Here is a 27,000-nt window from a genome sequence, read left to right as displayed (position 1 = left end):
CTTCCCCCAGACCATGATCTCCCTGGCTCTGACCCTGCTCGGAGGAAAAGGCCGCCCTCAATCCTCATATCGTTGGCCCCCTATTTGGGGCGTGTGGCAATTTGCAATATAGACGACACTCGCCGGGTACCAGGAATACCCGTCAATTTTACATGCAAGTAGTGAAATGCACGCACACAATGCATGGATGGTCTGTGATTAATGCACGGATGATGGTTAAAGCGGAGAATTTTTCGTCGTGAATCACGCTGAGATTCGATCGGAATTCCTAAGCGGAAGTGGGTGGTTAGTCACCCCCAAATCTGGCCCACTTTCAAACTCCAATCACACATTTGCTTGTTGTGTGCATTCCCGCGTTGATGGATTTGTAACCAGGCTGCGACAGATCGGAGAAAAAAAAATCGGGAAAGAGATAGCCTAAATTTGTGTTTATGATCTTCGAAGGCCCTTCACTGATTTGTACACTCAAGGCGATGTTCAGGACTTGACGAACTCGCAATTGTCGTATCGACCGTCAGAAATTTGCCTTTTTTCAGCATCAACATGGCAGCAATGCGGAGTTTGGACGACATTGATCTGTCAAGTTTAAGGGTGAGATTTTTTGTTTACGTTTGTAGAAAGAAATAATGCAACCTGCATTTTTAAATTGGCCTGTGTGGGCCATAGGGCCTAATGTGCTGGCAATGAATGGGTAACATAAGCCGGTACTGAACAATGGGCAGATGGGACGTACACGGCACAGTGCAAGAACAATGCAGTGCCATATGTCTTGAATATTTAGGAGAGAAGGCTTAAATGATTGCAGAGAATACTGCACAATTGCCCCTCTGGCTTGTTAACATTTTTGCATCTTTAAAGTAGGCCATACCCGGTACATTAAAAAATAAAGTCTAGCTACATGTAGCCTAATTACACTGGCTGTAGTACTACTTGCGTGTATAAACTCTGGTATTTAAGTAAGACAGAAGCATACGCCCTTTTTGGTTGTTCCAGTAAATTATGCATGAAGTTCATTGTATTTTGAGAAAACGCAAAATGTTTCACGGTCCTCTGTTTTTCTTATCCTCATTTCTTATTTGGTACATGTACCTTCAACCATACTGCTCGTAGTCGGGATACTGCATTTTTTTCCAATGGATTTTTTCCATTGTAAGATTATCACAACCTCGAGTTTTCAGACTAATTTGGTCACATATTTGTCCCTGTTTCTGTCAAACGTCAGGATCCGGCCGGAATCTTTGACCTGATGGAAGTGGTCGGCAATGGAACCTACGGTCAGGTGTATAAGGTGAGCGTTACAGAAAGTGAATACCGTCAATTGGTTTTTGAAAGTAAAACCTGTGTCCCTTCTGTCATCAGTTCGGGAGATAATTGATCTATTCCTACTCCAGGCCTCTGGAAATATTTTTTTCAGCTTGTCGTCCCGCTGTAACACCCCAGTTACTAATAGTGCACGTTGGTTGTTGACAAGGTGGAAGGGTCATTCTGTAAATTTGGGGTCCGAAAGATATCCATGTGATGGTTCAGCATGATAGTTAAGTCATTTTTGTGAAGAACTCCCCACCTCAACCCCCCCAAAAAAGGGAAGACAGAACCCTATAAAGCATTTACCTGTCTGTATGTGGCCACACAAGCAGTTTCACAGCTTACACAACTACCATGCATTTTTGTAAACATTTCACATAAACAGTGCGTTTCTTCTTACTAATAATCAAAGTGAAACAAATCCCTGTGACTGTTTAAAATATTTTGGGGGCCTGTTACAGCTAATTTTATTCCTTTATTCTGCGGCGAGTGGTCTCTTGCTGGTTTGTGGAATTCGGACAAACTTCCCTTGATGTTTATGTTCTGTTTATCTTACTGAAGTTCAGATGTTTATTTCTTCATTAATTATTGCTTATCGCAGTGGGTCATTCCATGAGGTTGGGGCACAATTTGTGACGGTGTCCTTCTAGTTACCTCCACAACTTTCACCACCTGTCATGACCTGGAGAGTAGGTCATTTACTCTGTAAAAATAACACACCTCTGTATCCAGCCTAGCATTGTAGCAAGATGTATAACAATGTCAATTTGGAATCCACATGCAGGGAAATAGCTGTTCATTTGTACGGAACCCATGTAACAGTTGACACCATTACAAATTGTGCCCAACCTCATGGAATGACCCATTGTATGATCACACGTGATGACATGTATGAATTGCTTATAAGTAAGATGAAGGTTTTGGAAGTCATCAATCGTCCCAATTGCTGAATCTCACGAGAATTATATGAAAGATTCTTACCATGTAACATGTAAATACCGGAACATGTATGAGTGATCTCCTTCAAAAAGGAAAAACGCAGCAGGGTGGTGAAACCCTCCGCGTTTCAGTTCTTGAAACGATGCGAGGTTCGTTCACACATTTATTTGAAAGCACTCTTCCTGCTTTCTAAATTCCGTTTAACCTTTTCACGTGTTGCTGCATTGGATTGTGAAATGAATATGGGCAGTTGGCGCATGGCCCGTATGTGCATTTCCTGGAGGCCCGCGAACAATCCTGACAAACGTCATCGATGTAAGAGTTTGTAATCAGGGGAAGAAAACGCTCCGTGGAACTTTCATTAGGCTCACTCTCTGCGCTTTGCCAAATTTGGGCCAGTGGGTTGCAATTCCCCTGATGTACCGGAACGCAAATTGGCATGTTCATAATTGTACGTGCATGTACGGTACACGGATGTGCGAGAATTTCTTGCACGCCCTTATTTTCTCTTCACACATCCAATATTTTCCCGCTTCCTGTTTTTGCTTGCCCGGGATAACTCCGCGTCTTCCAGTCGCCGCTGGTTTTTGTCACGTGGACTAATATTCCTGTTGCCGGTGTTAATGGTTCGGCAAACACGCTGGAGATCTCTCTGGCCCGTGTGAACTCCTTCTTGCTCTGGGTGTCGCTCCTTGGGTTGAGAAGGGAAGTGGATGAAGAGCAATGAATGCATGCGCACGTGCCCTTTCATTGGGACGAAGGTTGAAGGTTACGTGGGAGTTTGCCGTAGCCTAACCCTAACCGCCAAGCATATTGTTTGGCTTACACTACACGTTACTACAAAATACTAAGTAATAGCCTGAGCCTGAAGGACCTAGCGCTACAGATTACTACTTCTGGCTAGGTTACTTCCATTGTTACTGGTACAGAGAACAATAAAGCCATGCATTCACAGTGCCACAGCACTGTATGGTACATTGTCTTTTCTATTTTATCTTATGGCTTCAGAGAACAATAAGGTCACGTCCCCTTACAAGCGACGGGACTGAATAATACATTTTACTTCAACTAGTAATTCGTAGTACTATGTCGGGTTAGGGGCTATATACATGTACATGTAGAAGAATCTTGTTCTGTTGGGTTCTGCACGTCTTGTTTTATGATATCTTTGGATACCGTGGAAGTCAACGGCATTCTCTGAGTAACGGGGGATCACAAACGGACTATTGGGTTGAACTTGGTTTCAGACTAATTTCCTTGGGTAAAAAAGCATGCGGATGGTGCACCGGGGATATCCCGGAAACAGGAACTGGAGGTGTGTGACATTTGTCACCTGGGACATCCCAGGTTACCGCACCAGAAAGATATGCCATGTTAGAGCAGGGCTGTTAGAGGACATCCCGCGGTGGAGGTCACCAGTCATGCTAATATCCCAGTACACTTCATGCTTCTACATGTACACCGTACAGATACAGAAATACAGTCAACTCTAATTATAACAAAGAAAAAGTGACCAGAAAAATTACTTTTATAACCTGGACTTTGTTATAAAAGGAGTGGAAAAACCAAAAAACATCAAAAAAAAGAAACCGGGATTCTCGGAATGTAGTCTTGACATGTATATCTGTTTTCTGGTAGTGTTCTTTGTAAAGAGAGTTGATTATATTTACGTGAAAATTTACATACACTGTTCTTGCATCATAGCACTAGAGCTTGTACATGTTATACATGTACAAATTTACCCCTTTGTTCTATGCACTGGTACATGTACATGTCTGTCACATGTACATGTACACTGTATGTACTGTACATGTACATGCACATCTGTGAAGGCCTGTGAATGCATGTACATGTAAATGTGTGTACATACATGTACATATACATGTAAGCTGCTGAAACCTGAGAGAAATGCTCACATGTGACAGGTACATGTACCAATACTTGCACTGTACATGTCTTTCAACATGTACAATGTACATGTCTACCATATAGTTACGTTGTCCTGTCATGCATACAAAATGTTTGAAGTTGCCAGTCAGTACCCTTTCCCTGTGCATGGCCCGCTCACAGATTAGCCGTGTACTGACAAGTCTGGAGTACATGTACATGTATTGTGATTTGGGTCAGCAAACATATACTCGGGTACTTGCATGGTCCTTAATGGTTTCAGGTGGGCCCCTATTATATGGGCATAAAGTCCGATGGAAACCAAATTAGACAGTTCTCTCTAACAAGCTCTGTAAAAGATATCCCCTTCCCTTTGTGTAGCCCGGAGGCAAAGTTCAATTACTTTTCAAATGACAGGTTTGGTCTCACTGATCACTGATTTTGTTTTGTCAATTGTGGCTGAATTTCCTTGTGTTAAGTCTGTGTTAGAGGGAATTCACATTCTGTGCAAGTTTTTGAAAACATTGTCTGTGACGGTAATTGAGGTATCCAGCAATATCAGTGCACGGGCAAAAAATCTCTACAGCCTTTTTGTTGATCCATGCTTCTATCAAAATGTAAGTTTCCCAATTTTCTTTGCCAAATTGAATGGATTTGACCTTTATAGAGATAACGGTAGGTTTTTCATTTCAGCAGAGTGCTTCCAAGATACATGTGTTCATGCGCTTCAAGCAGCATTGCAGATAATTGTCAGTACATTCTTAATTAAGGTGCATGTCGTTTGTTTGAGACATCGTTGGCGGTGAGCTGGAAGTGGACATTTTGGCTCGAGTCCAGCTGAAATGAGCTTGTGAGTTGTCAGAATCTCTCTGCAAGCTTGAGTAGAAAGATGGGCCTACTTTACTCCTGCTTTAACGTACATGTCACATTGAGCAGTAAGTTGCACTACTTAGTTTGTAAACATAGCTTAGATCTCTCGTTAATGCAATAATTATTTAATCCCTTGACCTTACGAGTTCGACTAAGCTACAGCGCGGACCTACAGTGCTTACAGCTTCCAGCCAGGAATCCTAACAAAACCCCAGGAAAAACAATCGCCTCAAATACCTCCACAAACACCCAACTACATGTAAACAAATAAAAACTCACACACTGGGTTAAGTTCCACCCAGACACCCATCCAGCCGCCCAAACACCCACTCAAAGACCCAGCTGTCCACTCTCAGTCATGCGCACACAAACCTTTTTCGTTGTGCCGCATTTTGTTTTCACTGTGTAGTATCTCGATAGACCAACTGGTGATAACCGTTGCTAAAGAGATTTTTTTTTAATATAATGTAACCGTTCCAGAAGATCAAACAACTTACCAATACCTAGGACTAATCACTACACTGTGTACTGACGTTAAAAAAATTCTATTCAAATTACGCACGTCTATATGTACAGATGTATGCAATAAGGCATTGCTACCAAACATACATGGTACATTGTACAGTACATCTGCTTTTTAAAAGCGTGATAAATTGTTCGACAGCTTCCCTTCAGATGTCTGTGCTGCGTTCTTGAATAGGTGCAGGGTACCACCCTCAAGAGTTGGATCATTGTCAGGCATCATGCACCCTCGGGCAAGCACAAAAGATTCTTGTCAAAGCAAGGTCAAAACTGTGCCCATGTGTGCCCTGTACGGCTTTTTGTGTGTGTGAATTTGCTACACCAGCGTCGAATTGTGTGTCTGGCATCGTTGCTCCCTCGCCGCAAAGGATTACAGTTTTTAATGCCCGGACTGTTGTCGAGAAGACATGCTGTCTGAACTGAATTCATGGGAATTTTCTTATGGCTGGTGTCAGTAAAAAATTATCATTTAAAAAATGTCCGTAACGAGATTACCACAAGCTATTATTCTGTTTATATAATGTACATGTACATGTACATACATGTACTTGTACATACGTGTACATGTATTTACACGGACCATTTCACCACATTGATGTGTAGTGGGCAAAGGGAATAGTGAAACAATTTTCAACCTACATGTACATGTAAAAGGCTCACTGACACTTAGGATAAGATACCAGTTCATGTACATACATGTATGTACACGTACATGTACATGTTTTGGTTGTCAGCGGGAGAATTCCAGCGACCATGCTGCAGATCATGTCCAACACTGAAAGGCACGTCGGAATCTTTTCATAATGGCCAATTTAAATTCTGGTATTCTTTGCTGAGAATCAGTTCAAAGCACCAGGGCAAGCCTTGTACATGTACATTCAGGACTGTAGATATCGAACCCTGAAATTTTGGAAAGACCCGCAATATGTGCAGACATACATGTAAAACACTTATGTTGAAAACCGGCATTGAGTAGGCCGTTAAAGCGCCTACCCCATACTGGTGCATACAATATGCATGTAAGTTGTAATGTACAGTCCAAAAACTGGAGGTCCAAAAGTGTGACCTTTTTGTGTCCCTGTTACATCTGACCTTTGTCATTTGACATGGAAATATCACCGGAATTGATTTCAAAGTATTACTACATGCATTTGTTTGGCAGGTACTTGAAATTCATTCCCCACTCTTGGAGATTAGAAAGAGTGGTCTGAACTTACAAAATCCTGTGTCACATGTGACAGGGACATGAAAAAAATGGACCCCTCATTTCTGGAATTACCCATGTTTGCACATTATATTGTGGTAAATACATGGACATGTACATGTACATTCATGTCCATGCTTGTACTCATCCCTTGTAACGTGCGCTTTGTGCACCTTCAGGGCTTGACACCTCTTGGCACCTGTATATTTTAAATGACTCATTGCTAGTTGGTTGATGTTTTCATGTAAATTGGTTTCTGGTTTTCCTGTAATTTGTGGTGCGTTAAACTCCTCTCACGTGCACGCACTGGAAGTTGAGTGACCGTGGAAAGAAGGGACAGCAGGACTGAGCAAGATTGGACATTTAAAACAGGGTGTGGCCCTAACATGTGGAACCTCTTCACCCTGATCATCGGTGTAAAATGATTTTACACAAGGGTATCGGCAAACTGCCAAAGGTTTTACTTTTTGTTGTAGCCTTTGATGTAACGAATGATGCATGATGACATGTACACCTATGTACATGTACAGTGTACATGTAGAGTAGTACATGTACAGTGTACATGTACCGGTACGTACTGGAACATGGATGCCCGCATTGGGAGGATGCAGGTCCTCAGGCATGGGCCCCATCACTTTGTGGATTCCATGTCAACACATGCACACAATTTGCTTACATTTCTGGGTTACCAGAGGTCAACCCACGATATATCCCTTTGACAAGCGTGTTGATGGGAACAGAATCTGCCGTACATGCACGGGCGGGCGGGGATTTTTTTCCAGTGGAGGAAGGGAAGTCCTGGGAAAAAAAAAAAGGCCGTGGATGGATGGAACAAGATCACCTACATGTACGTGCCTGGGAACGGAAATTTTATTAACTCGGAACGAGGAGATGAAACTTTGTGTTACATGCACTCGGGTGGGGGTGTTAAGGGCAATAACACTGACAACAGAGAGTTTATTGTGTCATGCCATTGTCCATCCCCCTATAAAATGTAACCCCCTCTGCAAAAAAGGCCCTTAAGTCATGCTCTGCCTCTGTACATGTATGTACCAGACCATCCCAAACACATACATCTGCCAGAGATCAGTTCTAAGTTTTACCGTATTTCGGGAATAGAATTTGTGACAGAGGTCAAAAATGCACAAATCTAATTCTTATTTTTAAAAGGCTTCTCCCTCCGTGGGCATCACTTAAAATCGATTTGTCACACGTAAGCCCAAGGGCCATTTTTGCAGAGCTAGTCACAAATATTCCCCTGGAAAAGAGGTTTGTTACTTTTGAGTGTAAAATGGTTCTACGTGTTGTGAATGTGGTTTGGAATTTAATTCAATCCACTTGGTAAACAGAGACATTTTCCTGAATTGCTCTCAGGATGACAAAAACTCTGGGCATCCTTTTTGTGGTACACCTGTCAAATGTAAAAATATTCAATCTGGGCATGGCTCCGAACAGATCGTTTTATTGATATCATTGTCGATTTCGGTACCACAGGAATGAATTTAGAGTCCAGGATTAACCCTAACAGTCCTCAGTCCTCCAACAGGTGAAGGACTGAGGACTGTTAGGGTTAATGGAAGTATTGGCATTAGGGTAGTTTTGGGCAAAGGCTCAATTTTAAGTTGGAAAGTACATGTACATGTTTTGGCCACCCATGATTTTCAATTGTAAGTCAGCCAGTACCAGTACTTATTCTTTCAGATCCTTCATCAGATTGCTTTTTAAGAACTAAACAAAGCAATGACTGTATGAATGCAAGGACAGGTGTCTTGGTGGAATTTGGCAGTCAACCACAAATTGACAAAGTTGGCTGGGTGGTAGGAGGGGGCAGTCACCCTGCACAAATACAGCATTGAGCTTTAGCAGAGGAACAACAGATAATGTCCTGTCTGCTGTCTACTGTTACACTGGGATTACATGCCTTGAAGGATCAGACCCAGAAATCATAACAGGATGAGTCTTGGAGCCGACAAGGGGATTTGAAGCTCAGCCTGTTGGAGGGGTCAGACCAAAAGAGAGGGCTCACTTACTTGTCGATCTCCCCCCCCCCCCCGGAACGCATGTTTCACAAAATTGTCATTCGTGAAATGTTAAGGGGTCTTCAAAATCTGTTTGTCATTCCTTGATATACTGTACAGTACATGCACATGCTTATATACCCTCTTTGATCTTTCACCTTTTTGTTGTCATTCTAAAACTTCAAAGTACTGAGTAATTTTTGAGGGGGGGTACCAGTGCAGTAATTTTTTTTTCTGGGAAAGCTGGAGATTGAATGTCTATTTTTCTGTGTTCCTCCAGGGTCGCCATGTCAAGACGGGTCAGCTGGCAGCCATCAAGGTCATGGACGTCACAGAGGTGGGTCAGCTGCAGATTTACTTGAAGGGTCGAACATCCCTCCCCCTTTTATTTTTAACAGCATTGGGCCTGAACTGTGTGGAATGCATTTGCTGTAATCATGGTTTTTCTTACAACTCCTTTTGGACGGTGAAAATCACACACCAGTGGGCTTGTAAATACAGTTCAAATTTACGTGTACCTCTGGATCCTTGGTACATGTTGTCTTTGCTTTGATGGGCACAGTTTTCTTTCTTCTTTGGAGGAGATCTGGCAATTTTTGACAATGGAAGAGGACACGTTCTCTGATGTTTCACAAGGAGAGGTGTCCTTGAAGTAAGGGTTGCTCTTACACGTGTGGTTCACCTAAGAAAAAAGTGAAGATATTTTTGTGGGGTTTAGAAGCGCAAGGAGGCCTTGCAGCTGTCAAGAGGTTTGTAGGTACATGTACATACCTACATGTACCAGACAAAGAACGTTGGGAGATCAGAGGTCTTGCTCCTCACATATTTGACGCAGGGTTTTTCTAACTGTTGTGTGGGAGGGATGGGAATAGGAGAGGTAATCACTGGTCCTTGACGTAACCCTCTGTACCCTTGTGTGATAGATCATTCTTGGGTGGCGTCTGGGAACATACTGGTACATGTATTGAAGTTCAGTGACATGTGAACTTGGTTGCTGAACCACAAAGTGGGAAAGGTCTCTTGGACTTGTTCATTCATCATCGTAGTTGGCAGGGTTGTGTCGTCCTCAAACAAGTCCGTGATGAAAAGTCAACCATTTAAAGTTAGAGGGTGGCCGTGCGCAGCCAGTCCCTGTAGAATGATCGTAACCGGTAGGAATATGGAAAATAATGAGCGTTGGATTATTTGGAGTCTTGGTTTATGATTTTACACCACACGCGCGCATGTGCTGTGCCAGTATTCCCAATTTCTTAGATGTGGTAAAGGTACTCTAACAAACGTGCTTACTGGGTAGGCTGACTTTTTTTGCTGAGCATGAAACTGGTGGGACTCAGCCAGTCACAGGTAATGTACATGTACATACCTGGGGACATTTTAGCCATGTTTGCTAAGTGAACAGTTTCTATGCTTAGCAAAGTTGTGCTTATAAAACTATCCTTGGCATTGGTTCACAGTCATTTAAATACCAGGTAGCCAGTTGCCTACACTAAAGGGCAAGTTCAACTTTCAAGAGGAAATACCCTTATACAGGAGCCTACAAGTGCATTGTACCGGTACATGTACCCGTATATTCTTGTATTGACCTTGGGTCAGCAATCCCCTGGATTTAAAGGCTCAGCCAAAACAACTGTTGGGTCTGCCGAGGTCATGGCAGGTCAGGCAGGGTCTGAGTACAGGGGGTGGGTCAGATGAAAGTTGGTTTTTTTTTTATTGATAGAGTTTGTAACCCATTGTCCAAAACAGGCATTGCTGTCTATGGCTACTCTGCACATGTGAGGTTATGGCTTTTGGCTATGAGGTTATGGCTTTTGGCTGTGAGGTTATGGCTTTTGGCTATGAGGTTATGGCTTTTGGCTATGAGATTATGGCTTTTGGCTATGACGTGCTGAAGGCGAGAACCGAGTCACAGCGGCAGAATGCCCAATTGAGACACGATCTAAAAATTTTAAGTATTTGGTTGCACCTTTTGCAAAGAGACTTACATTTATAAGGCAGAGTTTAAACAAATTAATTCTGCAGCTTGTGTGGGATCAAAGGTCATTTTGCTTGACGGCATACATGTACATTTATTTCTGTCGTATACATGTACATGTAATTTGCAAACAAAATACACGTAGTTTCTTAAAGTCCAACCAAAAAGGGCTTCAAGTATTTCAACATCTAGGGTTGGGGAGGTAGATTGGCCACTCCAAAAACCAGTATGCGACAAATTGATCTGTCGAAAATTAACTGCACAAGAACTCCGAATGCCTCTACTACAAGACTTGTGTGTTGAGATGCACCCTGTTTATGGCTGTATCACCCCATGATGTTTTGAGGTCACTAGTATCATGAATACATAATGAGTGTTTCTAAAATCAGCAAAAAGGAAGTCGCAGAAACCCACTTTTGGAATTTTTTTTTGGCCAGAAATGGGAAAACCGTTCCATATTTTCTTGTTAATTTGGGAAGATGGTCTTTTCAGCTGTCTAAAGGTTATAATTGGGGAAAGAAGGATTTTGTTTCAATGCCTCTTTAAGGAGAAAATCATCTGTGTCGGACATTCCTCTCTAGAGAGACAGATATTCAGAATCATAGTGAAAAATTGATGTTAAAAGTTCAATGACCTTTTAATAACTCATGAATCACATGACGCAAAGCGCTTAAACCTGGGTGTTGGAGATTTCTCATACGACCAAACAATTCCAGCACATTTCAAGAAACTCTGTGAGATGGACCCCAAGAAGTGTTTGATTTGACACGGAATGACCCATCAGCCACTCAACCATGGAAGCTTTGAGGCCACTTTGCAATATGTGTATATTTGCGCCAGTATCTAGGAGGTCCTGAATTTCAGTCCCGTCTGAGCCAGCTTGTAATTTCTTTTTCTATTCTCACTGGCGCTCCGAGGAAAGCACCGGTACTGTGCACACAGCGACATGCAAGAACAAAACTGATCATTGGAAATGTATGAGAAGGGTCATTCTATAAATTTGGGGTCCAAAGCGTGATATTTTTCCGTTCCGGGTGCCTCTGACATGTCTACCATCAGACATGTTTGACGAGGGATGTATCACTGAAATTGATTACAAACTGTTTTTATTTGTTTGGCAGGTACATGTAATTTGCAGGGCTTATTCAGTATTGGAAATTAAACATTGAGTTCTAAACATTAAAAATCACATGCCAGTCGTAACAGGGACGGGAAAAAAATTGGACCCCAAATTTACAGAATGACCCAGAACTGAGGCACGCTGATAGTTGATGCCGCTGTTGGAATTTTGATATGGCAGGACGGTTTGCTGCACCCCTGCGATAAAATATCTCAGCTTCATGGAAATAGAGAGGGCCAGGCCATCTGGAAACGCAGCCCAGATATTCATTGCAATGTTGGAACTTGATACGTGGCCCCGAATTACAAGGCCTACATATATACATGTACCAAGACTGAATACTTAACAGTGATGCATGCTCATGACAGGGTGTCTACATGTTTATTTATGCTCATGCACAGTACACAAATACATGTATTTTGGGACTACCAGTAGCGTATAGTACCGGGATAGGCCTTGGTGCAGCCACACAGTTTTCTGACATCAAAAGCACTGTACATGTACTGAGGCTGGAAGTCAAGAATAGTCTGTTCCTTGTATCAGCTTGTAAAGTTGCATTTCTTTGGCTATTTGGTCTGTGGGGGCAAGACAAAAATGGCAGCATCCTGATCGAGGTCTACACCTTCTTTTTTGTGTTTGGGCTCACACGCACAGTCAGTATTCCTGTGTGGTCTCAGATTAGCTGTGCTGTCTGGTACATGTACAAGGCAACTGCCCATCCATACCTTGGGGCTGTTTGTAGTTTAATGTGGCGATTGAAATTCTTGGCCGAGGATTGGAAAAAATATGAATATTGAAAATACTCAGCAGCAAGGAAAGCAACTTTGGGTTGTTGAATGTTTGAAAGCCTGATTGGAAAGGACTTATAGAGTTTACATGTAGTGATGTGTAATTCATGCTGTCATCCATGGCACACCCACATGTACAATACATGTATGCACATGCAAACTCTTTATAAAATGAACACAGCATCAGACAATACAAATCTATGTACAAACTATGTACAGTGTACATGTACATGTAGGTCCTACATGCACAGTGTAGGTATATGCATGGCGTGCACGCCCGCACCTGTGCATTGTAAATATAATTAACTTTATGCATCATTGTGGCTTCAGGCCATTGTCTGTTGTTCTTGGAAAAGGAGATAACGGCTTAGGCTGGGAAATCAAGGGCCCCCTGCACGGACGGCTGGATTAGACGAGGGCAACGATCGATTTTGACCCAAAGACTTTACCCGCACAGATGTTCATTATGCATTCCATTAAAGGTGTGCACGTCAATGTGGCAAAATGCCATTGAATTTTTTTATACAAGTTCATGGTACCCACAGGTACAAGTATGGGTAATGTAGAGTGCCCTGTGCCATTTGTCTGGCCTTTCATGAAGCCTGGGTCATTAGTATCATTTGCGGATCTTCGAAAAACTATAGTAGAATCTCAATCGTAACTTTCCACATGTACATGTAAAACTGAGATATATGTACATGTAATTTTATGTGGAATGCATGTACATGTGCATGTGCGTATATACGTACAGTATGTACCGGTACATGTAAGCCCTGATTAACTCTGACTTTAGAATATCCTTCAAAATCCACTGGGATCTTTTGGAAGATTTTGTGGGATTTAGGAAGGTTCAGTCCAGCCATTACTAATTGTACCGGTACATACATGTATGAGGCATGTGGACATTTTTAATTTTGGCTGGTGAGCATTGTATTTTTCTGCCTTCTTTTTCTCGGTGTTGTGGTAACTTTTGGGGATCTTTTATGCGAGTATGCAGTGCACGGGCTGCATTATTCTCAGTTTGACGGCAAAAGACCTGCAAACACAATCATTAATCATTGGCCCAGTGCCCAGTTGTAATGGTAAGAATTGTTCCTTTTGTCTCTTGAGTTGTGCTCCACTGAACCACACAACTATTTACCCTCCAATATTGCAGGAGCCACTCCATAGTTACTCAAGGAAAAAAGTGAGAAAACCTGCAGCGAGGATGTTCATGTGTACTAGTGAACGGCAGACGAGCGTGGGGGGGCATGAATGAACAAAGATGGCGCAGGAGCGCAGACAGACAAATCACGTGCAAAAGCCATTAGTGGTTCTACAAGTCTTCTGATTTCAAAGTGCATACAGTACACACGTGTGTGTATATATGAACATGATTTGTCTGCCACATGCGAAACGTTGGCATATGCTGCAGCAAAATAGGCATGCACACTGTGCATGTATGTAGCGTGCACATGTAATTTGCAAAAATTTTGAAACCATAATAAATATGCGTCTTAGTAACAAACTGTTGCTAATTATGTACGTGCACAATGTACATATGAATATGGAACATAAACAGCAAGACAAGTTCTTAAATATTCAAAATTGCAATCTTTTGATTTACATGTAATTGTAAGGATGGCCATCCATGGTGACAGTACTTTAACCCTAACAGTCCCGAATGCTACAAAGTACTACTTAGTAGTAAAATGTAGCACTCGGTCCTGTCGCTTGTAAGAGGACATGACATTATTATTCTCTGAAGCCATAAAATACAATAGAGAAGACAATGTACCTTACAGTGCTGTGGCACTATGAATGCATGGTTTCATTGTTCTCTGTACGAGTAACAACGGAATAAACCTAGCCAGAAATAGCAATTTGTAGTGCTAGGTCCTTCAGGCTCAGAGTGTTACATAGTATTTTGTAGTACTGAGTACTCCAAGCCAAACAACGCCCGGTACTGTTCGGGTTAAGGTGAGGCAGGACTCTGTCCCTATCCAGTCGACTGTACAGTGAAAGACACGTGCACCGGGTAAGCCCATTGTACAGTAGAAGCAAGGGAAATACCGTAGAATACTTAATGATGACATTTGAAGGCTTCACATTTTACTGTACCCGGCCGGTGTATTGAAACTTTGACAAATATTTATGTATGTAAAGTGTATCTGTCTTTAAAAATGTTTGTTTGTAAAAGCTGAGCAAACCAGATGTTCCGATTGACCAGTAGTTGAATGCATGTCAAAGTCTCAAATTCATTGACCTGGTAGAGTATGTGAATAATTTTCCAAGGACTCCATTTTGCTAGACCTACATACATGTACACTGTGTAGGTGTCACTGTCAGGGAAATTGATGTGCGTGTCGGTACATACCGGTATGCAATGGCAGTTATTGTTTTATCACCTTGGATTTCAACCGCAGTCATTGTTTTCCTCGGGAAATCTCTCCCGAGATCATTATTCTAACCCTGTCTGCATTGTGTCGAGGCTGGCTTTTTTCCTATGGGGGGGGGCCAGTTGTAGACATATGACTCACCCCGGCATAGAACAACACTTGCTGGTAATCTATACCCTGATGATGGTCATTAGGTGCGTGGCATCAGGGTACCGGTGAAGACAGCATCAGAGGGCATCATAAGGCCAGACACGAAATAATGTTGTTTGTTGTCAACACATCATAAAGTTTATCCAAGTTTACCGGGTAATTTTGTCCAATAGTCCGGTTGAGTGTAATTTGCGAGGACTACCGGTAATTTTTTTTTTATCTTTTCTGGCAGTACTTAAGAATAAGAGGGGAAAAAGTCTCTTGTCAGTTTTTGTGAACATTTCTGGAAGAACCAAATTGCAAGTAAAGACACATGTATGCATTAAGTCTGTTTTGGAATCAATAACATTTTTAAAATAAATGTTATGTACTCTACCTGTGCATGTATTGATACCATTTGTTGGAGTGTACCGGTACTTTGCAATGGCCGGTGCCCCTTGTGGGTTAAGGAAAAAAAATAACCTTGCTGCTTTTTTGGGGGGGAAAAAACAAGGGCTGTTGAACATTTGAGTCATCAGTCGTGGCATTGTTCAAGGGTCACATAATGTGGTCAGCACAAAAACCACCAGTGTTGCATTTTTGGGGGGGGAGGGGGGAGAGACCAGCGAGGAGAGACTAGACTAATTTATGAAATGGCCAAGGGTCGTTATGAGGTTAGTAATGGCAGCGCAGCTCATCAGAGCGCACTGTATAATGTCTTCTTTATTCCTCAGTGGTCTTCCATACCAGACTGGGTAACCATATTGATGGATTGCTCAGTCCAGGTCATGCACTGAGACTTCAATCATTCTCCTATTACCTTGAATCTACCGAAGAGTTCATCTTGGCAATGCTCATACATGCGCATGTATGTAATACATGTATAAGTTTCCGCAAACATTAAAGTGAAGGTGCTGGTGTATGAACGGGTAGATAGGGGTACATTTTTTGTATGGGTGGGGGACGGGGGACAGTAGCATGATTCACAATACAGTGGGCCACCAAGAGGACAAGTGGCCAACTGCGGACACGGACAAGCTTGGTGTTAATGTCCATCCGTACGGGGTAGCATCCATTTTAGGCCCTGGGGTCAGTTTACATGTACCAATATGATGACTTGACACTAATCCAACTTTCATGTACATGTAGCGATTTCAACATGACATGTGGTACATGTGTGTGTGTACGTGTGCGTGCATTGGTTGGCACATGCACATCAGCGAATTGTATCTTGGCAGCAACATTGCCAGAAATAGGAACAATGGTTGTGTGACGTGGTACCGGGTCTCACCACAGCTCTGCACTTGGCAATCACACTCATGTTGTTACAGTACATGCAAGCGTGTACATGTACGTATAAAATGCAGTGAACGTCTGCTGGTTTGTTTTTAAGTCAAGTTTGAACTGTGGTTTTTGCAGGCACAGTACAAGTGTTCATTTTTGCAGGATTTGGGATGATTTCAAAATTTCTGACTCCAAATTTCTGGGGTTTTTTTGGAGATAGAATCTGTCTGATTTTGCCACCTGTCCTTGTTTACTCTCTGTACAAAATGCAAGTGCAAAATTCACACAACCTAAGCAATTTGGGAAGGAACCCATCCCATCATGCTCCCACGCTTACCCCTTTGAGGGATTTTAACAGCTACGGTAAGCAAAACAAAAGAAAGGATTTCTTTTGTCCCCTTAAACTCACCCTGTTACCGGAACCATGATGTCTAGGCCCACTTATGCTCGCATGCACACCAAAGACCAGAAAGAGCTTTCTCCCTCACCCCAAAAGGGAACATACATGTACTACTACTAGAAATCAGGTAAATTTGCAGTGATTGGCCCTAACTGTATGATGGATCTAGGTGGTAGGGTTTGTTGAATCAATGTCCCCCCAGGGGCATATGATTCATGTTTGGAAAGTGGCATGTTCTGTATTTGTTATCATTATTATTTTTTTGGGATGAGAGCATTTGTCTTAGTTATGAGCCAGGTCGGCTGATCAGGAAAGACAGTGTGTGTGTGTGGTGGGGGGGGGATTTAGGGGAAAAGATGGATTGATGGTTGCCTTGGTAAAAATTTAGCGCATTAATTGTGCTGGATTGTGGTTCCCCATGATGGATGGCCAGGAGGCCTGTGAATCATGTGGATTTTTGAGTTTGGTTTTATGTCTTCCTAGGAGCACATTTTTTGTGGAGCAAATTGCAGAGAACGTCAGAGTCCATGTGCCGTGGGTTATCTAAATTTACTTACGACTCGCACATTTCCTCGTATACTCCTGTTAAATAACAAATACATGTACATGTAGTGTAGTGAAGTAAATGTACTAACATGTTCTGGCATGTACATGTACAGTACGTGCATGCATGTGTGGGTATACATGTAAAGCACATGCATCATATTTGACAGAACGTACTCTGAATCATGTACATGTATTGAACAGGATAGTTTATGCACATCATGCAGGGTGAACGTGTGGTCTGTTGAATGTCTCTGTACATGTATGATGTACATGACACTGGATGCATGTACTCTGGTCTACCGCGTTGACAGGTCATTTGTGTGATGACCTTATGTTTTCCTATTTCTGAGATTCACCGGTTGCAGAGTGCCGTCAGAATTCTGCCCTGCAGGTTATCGGTAGTGAGCTTCAACAGTGTGAACAAAAAGAAAAGCTGTGCCCGGACGATGTACTTGTCATGCACGGGGGCACATCTAAGGTCAGAGATGGAACACACACTGAACATTCTGTCGTCAATGCTGAATTGGAAAAAATGGCGACTGTATTTTAAACAGCAGTCCACTGTGTCCACATATTGGGAGCTACATGTACCATACGTGCTTGGCCGTTTCCACAGAATCCCAGGATTACGTCCCCCAGATGCTGTTGGGCTTTCTCTTCTGCAGACAGGCCAAACACTGACATCTCTGTTGCATACATGTACATGCTGAAGATTAATAGTTGAGGTTGCATCACAGGGGGGAGTTTGTTTTGGCTGAAGACCAAAGAGTACGCCTAAGAGATGAGAGATTATTGCCCCTTTCGATTTCAGTTTATTGAATGTTGATTTTAAAAGGTTTCCAGTCAGTCCCAGTAGACGCAACTGCAAGTACTTAATTACAACTGAGGCAGATAACGGGAAAGAATGAATTCATCAGTGTTTCCAAACAGTTAACCCGCAGATAAACTGCAGATAATGTGCCGTGGTATACACGTAAATGGAAAGAAGTTATTGATTTTTGTGCTTGAATGCAGATGGCAAGAGCGTTCATGGAAACTCAACTGGAAAGATTACAGCTGGACGGAAAAACGCAAACAGAATATGAGTGTTAAGATCAACTACCGGTTTACCCACTGCTCTTGTTCGTCCGCTCATGAATATCATGAGAACAAGACATTTTCTTCCTGAAGGTTCCGAATAAGCCATAGCTAATAAATAGATGCATGTACTCGTGTGTACTCGTATGTACACGTGCGGAACATTCAAGCAAGTGTACTGCTATACACTAAAGAGCTTGCATTATATGTGCTCTGACCAGCCCACTTTAAGCTGAGAATTGCATCTAATTGTAGTGCACGTTGTGAGGACAAAGAGATGTCTGGTAACAAATTTTTTCTTGATATCCGTCATTTAAAGCTTGTGTAGTACTAACCTGCAACGACAGTGCCAATCTGTACACGAAATATACCGGCATGTACATGTATGTACACGTGTGCTTGTTGTGTTGGAGACAGTTTTATCTATTAGGAAAGTTGAGACTGACAAATATTGCTCCCCATAACATGATTAGCAGTTTAGTACATGTACATGTACAAGCGTTGTCCCCACAACTAGTACATGTACATACATTGACCTCTGAGGATGCTACAGCACCCTCATTCCTGAAAATACATGTACATGTAGTCCTCATTGTTTCATTGAATTGTCGAGCAGTGGACTGGACGGGACTGACCCGCCCAGACAGCGTTGTGCAAAGACCAGTCCTTCCGGATAACTTCCACAGAGATGCAGTGCATGTCGGCACCCGGCGTCTGCCACACCTGCAGTCTGTGGTCCCAGATGCGAGCGGTGACCTCATCATTTGCAGATTCCTTCCACCCAAAATATTCCAGCTGCGTCCCGTGCAGCCGGCGGTGGACGGTGCGGACCCGCAAAGTGCATGTATGCGGTCACGCACAAATCCATCCCATTATAACTGTGCAGTAAATGTACATGTTAACATTTAACCGTAACTGCCAAGCATATTGTTTGGCCTACAGTACTCAGTACTACAAAATAGTCTGAACCTGAAGGATCTATGGCTACAAATTACTATTTTTGGCTAGGTTACCTCCATTGTTACTCATACAGAGAACAATAAAGCCATGCATTCATATTGCCACAGCACTGTATGGTACATTGTCTTATCTATTGTATTTTATGGCTTCACAGAACAATAAGGTCATGTCCTCTTACAAGGGACAGCGCTCAGTACTACATTTTACCACAAGTAGTAACTTGTAGTATTATGTACATGTAGTGTCAGGGTTAATGACAGCTTTACCATATGTACACGTACCAGTACATATGCACTGACTGGTTTTTGCATGTACGGAACATGTACACGGACATGGATACATGTACGTATGCAGTGGATGATAGTGAGAATGTTATTTGTGTAGAAAGAGTGTTCAATGTTTATTTTACTCTTTGGAGAGATTGTGCACATACGACTGCTGTTGCTTCACTTTCACAAACTTGTGTCTTTCAGTTGTAATTGTTGGAATGAACAGTGAAAATAACCATTTCCTGCAAATAAATACCAGTGTGCATAAATATGTGCCATTGACGTGTTGGGAGGTGAAAACCTGCGGTCGATAGAGAGAGCAAAGCCTAGAAACCAGACAGGCAAAACAAAGAAAAACTGTCTTCCATTCTTGACAAAACAAAAACTATGATTCATATGCTGTACATGTCATGTACATGTAGGTAAATCAAGCAAATGGTACTTGTAGGTTTGATAAAACTTCCTGCTCTAGTATCTCACAATCTGCACAGTTTTGCCGGCAGCATTGATATACTTCTTTTAAGGATGGGAAGGAGGCAGCTACAGCAACCGTTCTGCATACCATGCTGTGCCTGTCATCCGATCCCTGAAGCAAGTCGGTCTAATTTTAAAACCTTCCTGATTTAAGATAGTCCAAGCCCGTCCCACACACTGGTAAAGTTGCGGTCAAAATTGGCCGGTATCCAGAATGGAGTTGGCTGCCCTTTTTCCCCCCAGGGTTCAATCTGGGGTCGGTTTGCCTTAGGCTCTTTCGCTATGACACAGCCAGGGAAGTCAAGTTAGTAAAATCAACATTCACTATTTTGCTCTTTTTTCCCTATAAAATATCTGTTCCAATCATTAACTACATGAATCATTCTGGTGCATACATGCACATGTACTCTCAAACCCGTTATGTGGCATATTCAAGCTTATCTCTTCAATTTTCCTAGTCGTTAATCCTAACTTGGTTTGCAGTCATATCCTGTGCTGTGCACATGTACATATCTTATGTGCCCCCTGGATTTCTTGGCCTCAAAGTCTTGTCCGTCTGGTCTGCGATAGGAATAATTTGATAGTTTGCTGCTATTTTTAAAAAGTGTCTTCCGCATGCCATGACGGACCACTTGCTACTTGAGTGCACTGCACATGTTGCAGCTTTGCCTGAACACGTTTTTTTTCTCCCCAATTTCGTTGCAAAGCCACATTGAATACAGGTGTACATGCTTTGCAGGCTGTGTTGCAGAATGAAGACATACATGTACATTTACAGTAAACCTGCTTGGTTGCTCTCAAGACTCGTTTCCCTGGCAGCCGACATGTATGAAATTTTGGGGGGGATTTTTCTTTTTTGGGGGGAGGGTGCGGGGAGGATAAAACTTTTCCAACCCTTCCCTTGCCCATTTTTGTTCCTCGGTAATGTTGCTTTTTTTCATTGGTAGTTCCTTCAACCTAAAGTGAATTGCATCTTAGGATCGCAAACTTACCAGTGTCAGCATTTGACAAGTGGAAATGATGTACAACCGTACACATACCGGTGTGTGTACATTATGTGTCCAAGTTGTTTGTTGTTGCTTTTGATTTCATTATCCACCTCGAGCAGAAGCACCCCCTCATTGTTTGAAAAGAGCCGTGTTGGCCGGGAGTGTTCATTTTGTTGGTAGCGATGCGACCAAGACACAAGCATTTTCTAGTTGTTCACGAACCAGTGAAGTTCAGTTCCGACCAATAGTGCCATTGAAAGTGATGCATGCCAATATTTTTGAGATGACCAAGTTTGGTTGCATTGCTCCAAACCTCCTCAATGTCCCCATTGCCCCTGGTGTTTTTTGTTGTCATTTTCAGAAAAAGCCCTCTTTGTACCGGTATGGCTGCCTGCAATGTGCCGGTAGACTCGACCATTAGAGGCATTACTCTAGAACTAGCATGAAATCCTTCATGACTGGCTACTTCACGTAGCGGGACAGTCTGTTCCACTTTGGGCTAAATCTCAATTTCGCATGTCCAAAATTCCTCTTGAAGTCCGCCATCTGGTCGCTGGGATGTTTTACAGCTTACAACATTATCCGCCTTTGTTTGGCATTGCCTAGTTTGGTCATGCATGCATGTCAATGCCATCTTGTCCAGCCCCCCCTTTGTCTTGTGTGTGTTCATCGTCCGGTTGTGTCATCTTGACATCCAGGCCGGCCCTTTAAATCTAACGTTTGGCTCCAAACTCCTCAAATCTACCAGAAAGATAATGAAGTGATGTATGGATATGTGTGTACACGTACGTGTACGTCAGCAATACCAAAAAACTCTGGTTTTCAAGGCGGTCTAGGTCAAAGTTTTTTTCTGATTCTAGTTACACCTACTTTTTTTATACTACTCGGAACTGGAAACCTACAAGTATTGCACTGGCTGTCATTTTAGAAAGAATACCTGTATGCATAACGTAAACAAGGAGGGCGAAAGTTTTGCTAGGCAATTGCTTGAAGAACTCTTTCCTTTCAACTCATTTTAGCTCTTGTAATTTTCTCCAAAAAAATCCTTAAAAATTTCCAATTTTTTTAGCAATAAGTTTCTCTTGTATTTCTGACCCCTTGTTGCTTTAACAAATAGGGTACTGAGTCCAATAAAGTACGCCTGCCTCCTTAACACGTGCGGTACACGTGAATTGTACTAAGTAGAAATGTCCCCGACTTGAACTTCGTTGACTGTTTGTTTCTTTGACATTTGAGTACGGTAATTTCTGAAACCCTGTCTGTATGGTCGCTGAGGTGGACGAAGTTGTTATCGTCATTTTTGAAATACTTTCTTGGTCTGCTGCAATCGTTGGTGGTGTCTGGTACATGTGCCATTTCCCTTCTTTCTTTTTTTTTTGTGGGGGAGGGAGGTTGCTTCATGAGGGCCCTCTGCCCCGTCTGCTGTGCAGGTACGGTAGATCCATTATCTGCCCTGCAGAGATGTCTCTGCCTTGGCTGGAGAAAAATTTCCTAGCAGACTCTGTCCAACGTGGTGTGCCCATGTTACCGCACCCTGTACCTGAAGGAGCATTATTCACTCCGTTTGCTCTCGGGGCCACGGACAAGACTTGGTTTAATAATGAAATTTACTGCATTGATTGTCACACCAGACACCGTCAATTAATCGAAGGCTAGGCGCACACACGTGACAAAGGCCAGTTGCCAGGCTGTTGATATTTTAAAGGGCGAGACGAGGGCTCATGAACTGCCACGAGAACACTGAATATTGGCGAGTGGTGTCCTAAAATGGTGTACATGTATGCTGGACAGTTTTAATGTACTGATCCATACAGTCCGGTATATGAGTGATTTTGAATTATTTGCTTGAGGTTTGTTTGATCAATACAGAATTGTTAATCACAGTTTGAGATGTACATGTACCATCAATAGGGGAATAAATAAATGCCTTGTTCTTGGCCGGCCTTAAACGTACATGTACTGGTACGTTTAAGGTTGGCTCAGGAGAATGGACGGCGACTAATGCCCGAGCCGCCAGTGAGGGCACTATCGGCGTGCGATCTCCGGAGCTTGTCTTAAACATTAGTCAGCGAGTCAGAAGAAGTCAATACATGATAAATTTCAGAGGATTTTGTCAAGAATTTTACTTTCATTTTCCCGAACACCCCCCATCGATTTTGATGGTATATTCCTTGTGCAAGTAGTCCAGAAGAATCGCCTTATATGGACTTGCCGCGCGCTTAGTAGGTTCTATGTGCTGCAGTGCACACAGACTCTTGACCAATAGGAATGGATGAAAGTGGCTCGCATCCAGGTGCCATCAGGTTTTTATGCAAAGGGCATTATCAAACCGCAGCGGGCAATATCAAAATGTTCATGCATTGTTCAATAGGGAAACTGTCAAATGAATTTACATTCATTATACACTGTACTGGAATATCGGCTCTGAGCGGGAACAAAAGAGGGCGTGCTTTTAAACGAAATTGACAGCCCATTGGTATGAACTCACTGTGTAGGTGCGCAAGTGGACGCGGGGCACGCTGAGTACGCGCAACAAATTTATGTTGGAATGTATTGTCTCTGCGTGTACCAATATGCCGAATGCGTGCAAGAACCCGGTTGGAAAACTTTACACCAGTCTGTCTTTCTTTCGTCGGTGAGGGTGCCCTTCAACTGAGAGCGGATACATGCAATATACGATACATGTACGTGTCAATTGTCCCCAGATCAATGCTTCCTTTTCAATTTTCTTGGCTACGGTACACATAGGTACATGTACATGTCCAGGTATGTTCATGTGAAAGTCTACATGTACATGTACCTAAGTACATGTACCATTCAGCATGTACATGTACATGTAACCAGTGTACATGTACACGTGCATCAGTTTTTGGTTTGAAATAGTAATTTTCAGTCGTGCCCTTCTGTGATAGTTCCCTATGAGGTTTTGGAGGATTTTGTAGGATTAAGGAAGGCAGAGCCCAGACACTCTTTCTTGCAGTTGTAAAGGTTAGAGAATACAATACAGTTCTTTTATTTTCCTACACAGCAGACAGTTTGGGAGGATTCAGAACGGTAGGTTTCAGGCCAAAAAAAGTTTAGTGATGGAAGAAATGTGGAGGTTCTAGAGTGGAACTGAACGTCTTTTCAGCATGTCACATGCGGTATGTGCATGCAGTATTGCACATGGGCACCTGTACATGTATGTGTATGTTTTGTTCTTCATTACTAAAGACGGGGGAAATACAAACGATGTACATACTAATGTGCCCCTGTGACACTGTTCCATTCAGTATGAACGTGTACACGGTAATCACTTAATATCAACTATTTCTTGTCGTAATTTATTAACTCTTTTCTTGTTTTCTTTCTCTCACCTTTTCTTGTCCAGGAAGAGGAAGAGGAAATCAAACTGGAGATAAACGTTTTGAAAAAGGTAATTATAAACACCAATGCTCTCCCCCCCCCCCAAAAAAAAAACCAGCCCAACCTTTGACACTAGTCTGGAACCAATATGGCACCGTTGAGTATGGATAGTGTAGTAGATTGTTAGCAAATGGATATAGTCTGGCCTTTGGATAAACATGTAGTCTGGCCTATCTGTACATGCACTGGTATGTTGGGGGTTGCCTGCTTGCATCAATTCCTGTTGGCAAGCAGACCTTTTGACCCAGATTACAAGGACAAGAGTTAATGGTGTTTTGGCAGGTCTGTTTGCATCATTAACTTCCAGCCCATTCCATGCAGTTACACCTTATCCCCTTCCTTGACCCTTTGCACTGTCGCAACATTGAATTTTACAAACCCCTGCACTCTATGCTGGATGGCTTCAGAATTAATGCATTAAAGGCGATTGATGTCTTTAATCTTCAGGCGGATAATTGGGGGACAGAGGGACAGGCTGTTAATGAGAGGTAATGGGTTATTCTGCTGTGTGATTGAGTTTGGATGGGTTTCCTTGTATCGGGAGTAGGAATTGTTGTTTGGAGCAGGGTCACACTGGATTTATTTGGAGTGACTCTCAGCGCGTGCACAGGAGAAGCTGTTTATTGTTTGCTTGTGTTTGATTCATTTTGACTCACAATCGGCGCCCTGTTGTGAAATCTTGTTAATGGAAATCACAGTCACAGACTTCAGGTTTTTTTTAAATGGGGGGAGTGGTAAATTAGTTACCTACACACTGAAAAGGCATCACTGTGATTGCTTTGTAAAGACCTGATTGTTGGAAAATTGCAAATAGCTTTTGATGAAAACTTGGAGTTGGGAAGGGGACCTTGGCCAAAGACAGGACGTATTCTGTAGATGAACAACTTCACAGAAAAGCCGAACTTTTATTTTGCATTTTCAGTTAACCTTGTAGATTTGTGTGCCCAGAAGGCGAAATCAAGTTTTCCAGATTGATCTTATGGGACTTCCTGGTCATTTTTGAGCCTTTTCTGTTAAACTTTTTCAGTTAAACTATGGACTACAAGCACAATGCAGATATTGCAAGTGGGCAATACATGTTGAATAAGAGGTCTTTGTAGGAAAGGAACGAAAGCTTTGGCAGTAGAGTTCAAATTGGAAACTTCATTTTCAAACTTTTTTCATGGTGACATTTTTGAGATTACATGTACTGTACATCTTTTTTTGTCTAGAAATATTCTGTATTTTGTTATCAGTATCAAGTTACACTTAAGGGAATAAAAAGTACAGTGTCACTGTCATTAAAAACAAAATCTTGAATATTGGTCTCCACTCTCCAAATTATCGACTTGGTGCACTCTGTTTGCCTAACCCGATTTCCACCGTGACGGGCAGTTATTGGTTTTTGCCGGCGTGCGAAGAGAGAAGGGAACCAGGACATATTTCTGTTGGCCTGGAATTGATACTGCTGCAAAAGTGTTGCCGCTTTATTGGCTTCGCGTCTGATGAAGACATTTCTGAATAGAGCCATTTTGCTCAGTACAGGAATGAATGTGTATGTTTGAATTGAGTGAGGCCAGCTTCTTAAGACTTCTTTAAAGAGTTGCCTGGTTGCAGAGAATCTCAGAGAGAACTAATAATTTAATCTGAATCAGTATGTTTGTGGCTGATTTGGACAGTTCATGAAAAATGGTTCCTTCATGTACTTCTGGATGTCTTGACTTCAGTGTAAAATGCACATTTCCAGTAATTGTTATTTTTTGTCAATCCTGATAGAATTTGGTTGTTGGAAAAAATTACAAAAATTTAGGGCCATTTTTTCCCTAAATTTTTTATTTGTTGACCTTATTTTATTCAGGTTGTATTGTTGAGAAAAGAATGAAAAATGTTTCTCCAATAACAAATTTTGTTGCTACGGCTGGGTAATTTGGTTGCCTCCAAAATGCCAGCTTTGAAAATTCAGAATTTTGCAGATACCTTAACCGTCCATTTCTAATGGGACAATTCACACTTACAGTACTTTGGCTTTCAGAATCTTTAAGTTGAATGCACTTGTAGTTAATAATATTTGGCTGGAAAAAGTGAAGATAAATACTTGAACTATTATTATCAGTGTTTAGAGTAGAAGCAATATTGCTCTGAATTTATGGACATGCAGTTTCCTTTTGTCGGGGTTTTGTGGTGCCGATAGCCATGGCAACAGGTATCAACAAAGGAAATGACCCTGGTCAGTCGGAAAATCTTGTTCCTGTTTCTTACCAGCTGATGAAAACTTGTTTTGGTTTGGAAATGATTTGGTGAGAAAGATGTCCGTCAAATGTCATCTGATGTGAAAGTTGAACCTGTTTTTTCTATTTTGACGCCCGTGATTTGACGATAAATCTTGGAAAGATAATCAATCAGGAACAGATTCGAGTCTGTTTCTGCCCAGTTGTGGAAGTGAAATTCACATGAAGTCCAGTCATGGGATTTCAGTGTTTAACAG

At 42.2% G+C, this 27,000-nt stretch overlaps 1 protein-coding gene across 5 annotated transcripts in view; it reads left to right on the top strand.

The window, feature by feature from the left end:
* Positions 1-164: 164 nt before the first annotated feature.
* LOC110977853 (mitogen-activated protein kinase kinase kinase kinase 4-like) overlaps positions 165-27,000 on the top strand; it is a 63,119-nt gene continuing 36,283 nt past the window's right edge. For 3 of the 5 annotated variants that reach the window (XM_022232343.2, XM_022232345.2, XM_022232341.2), the window contains exons 1-4: positions 165-591; positions 1,223-1,288; positions 9,026-9,082; positions 24,502-24,546. In XM_022232343.2, the coding sequence (XP_022088035.2) occupies positions 544-591; positions 1,223-1,288; positions 9,026-9,082; positions 24,502-24,546 (216 nt within the window). In that variant the 5' untranslated portion in view covers positions 165-543. The remainder of the gene's footprint in view (positions 592-1,222; positions 1,289-9,025; positions 9,083-24,501; positions 24,547-27,000) is intronic. The other 2 variants (XM_022232342.2, XM_022232344.2) reach the window with 1 other exon arrangement.

This window comes from Acanthaster planci, linkage group LG14, assembly GCF_054643075.1.
Source record: "Acanthaster planci isolate LZ-2023a linkage group LG14, COTS_SCS, whole genome shotgun sequence".
Classification (NCBI taxonomy): Eukaryota; Metazoa; Echinodermata; class Asteroidea; order Valvatida; family Acanthasteridae; genus Acanthaster; species Acanthaster planci.
Note: the sequence above shows the minus strand (reverse complement) of the source record. Positions and strands in the feature narration are given on the sequence as shown.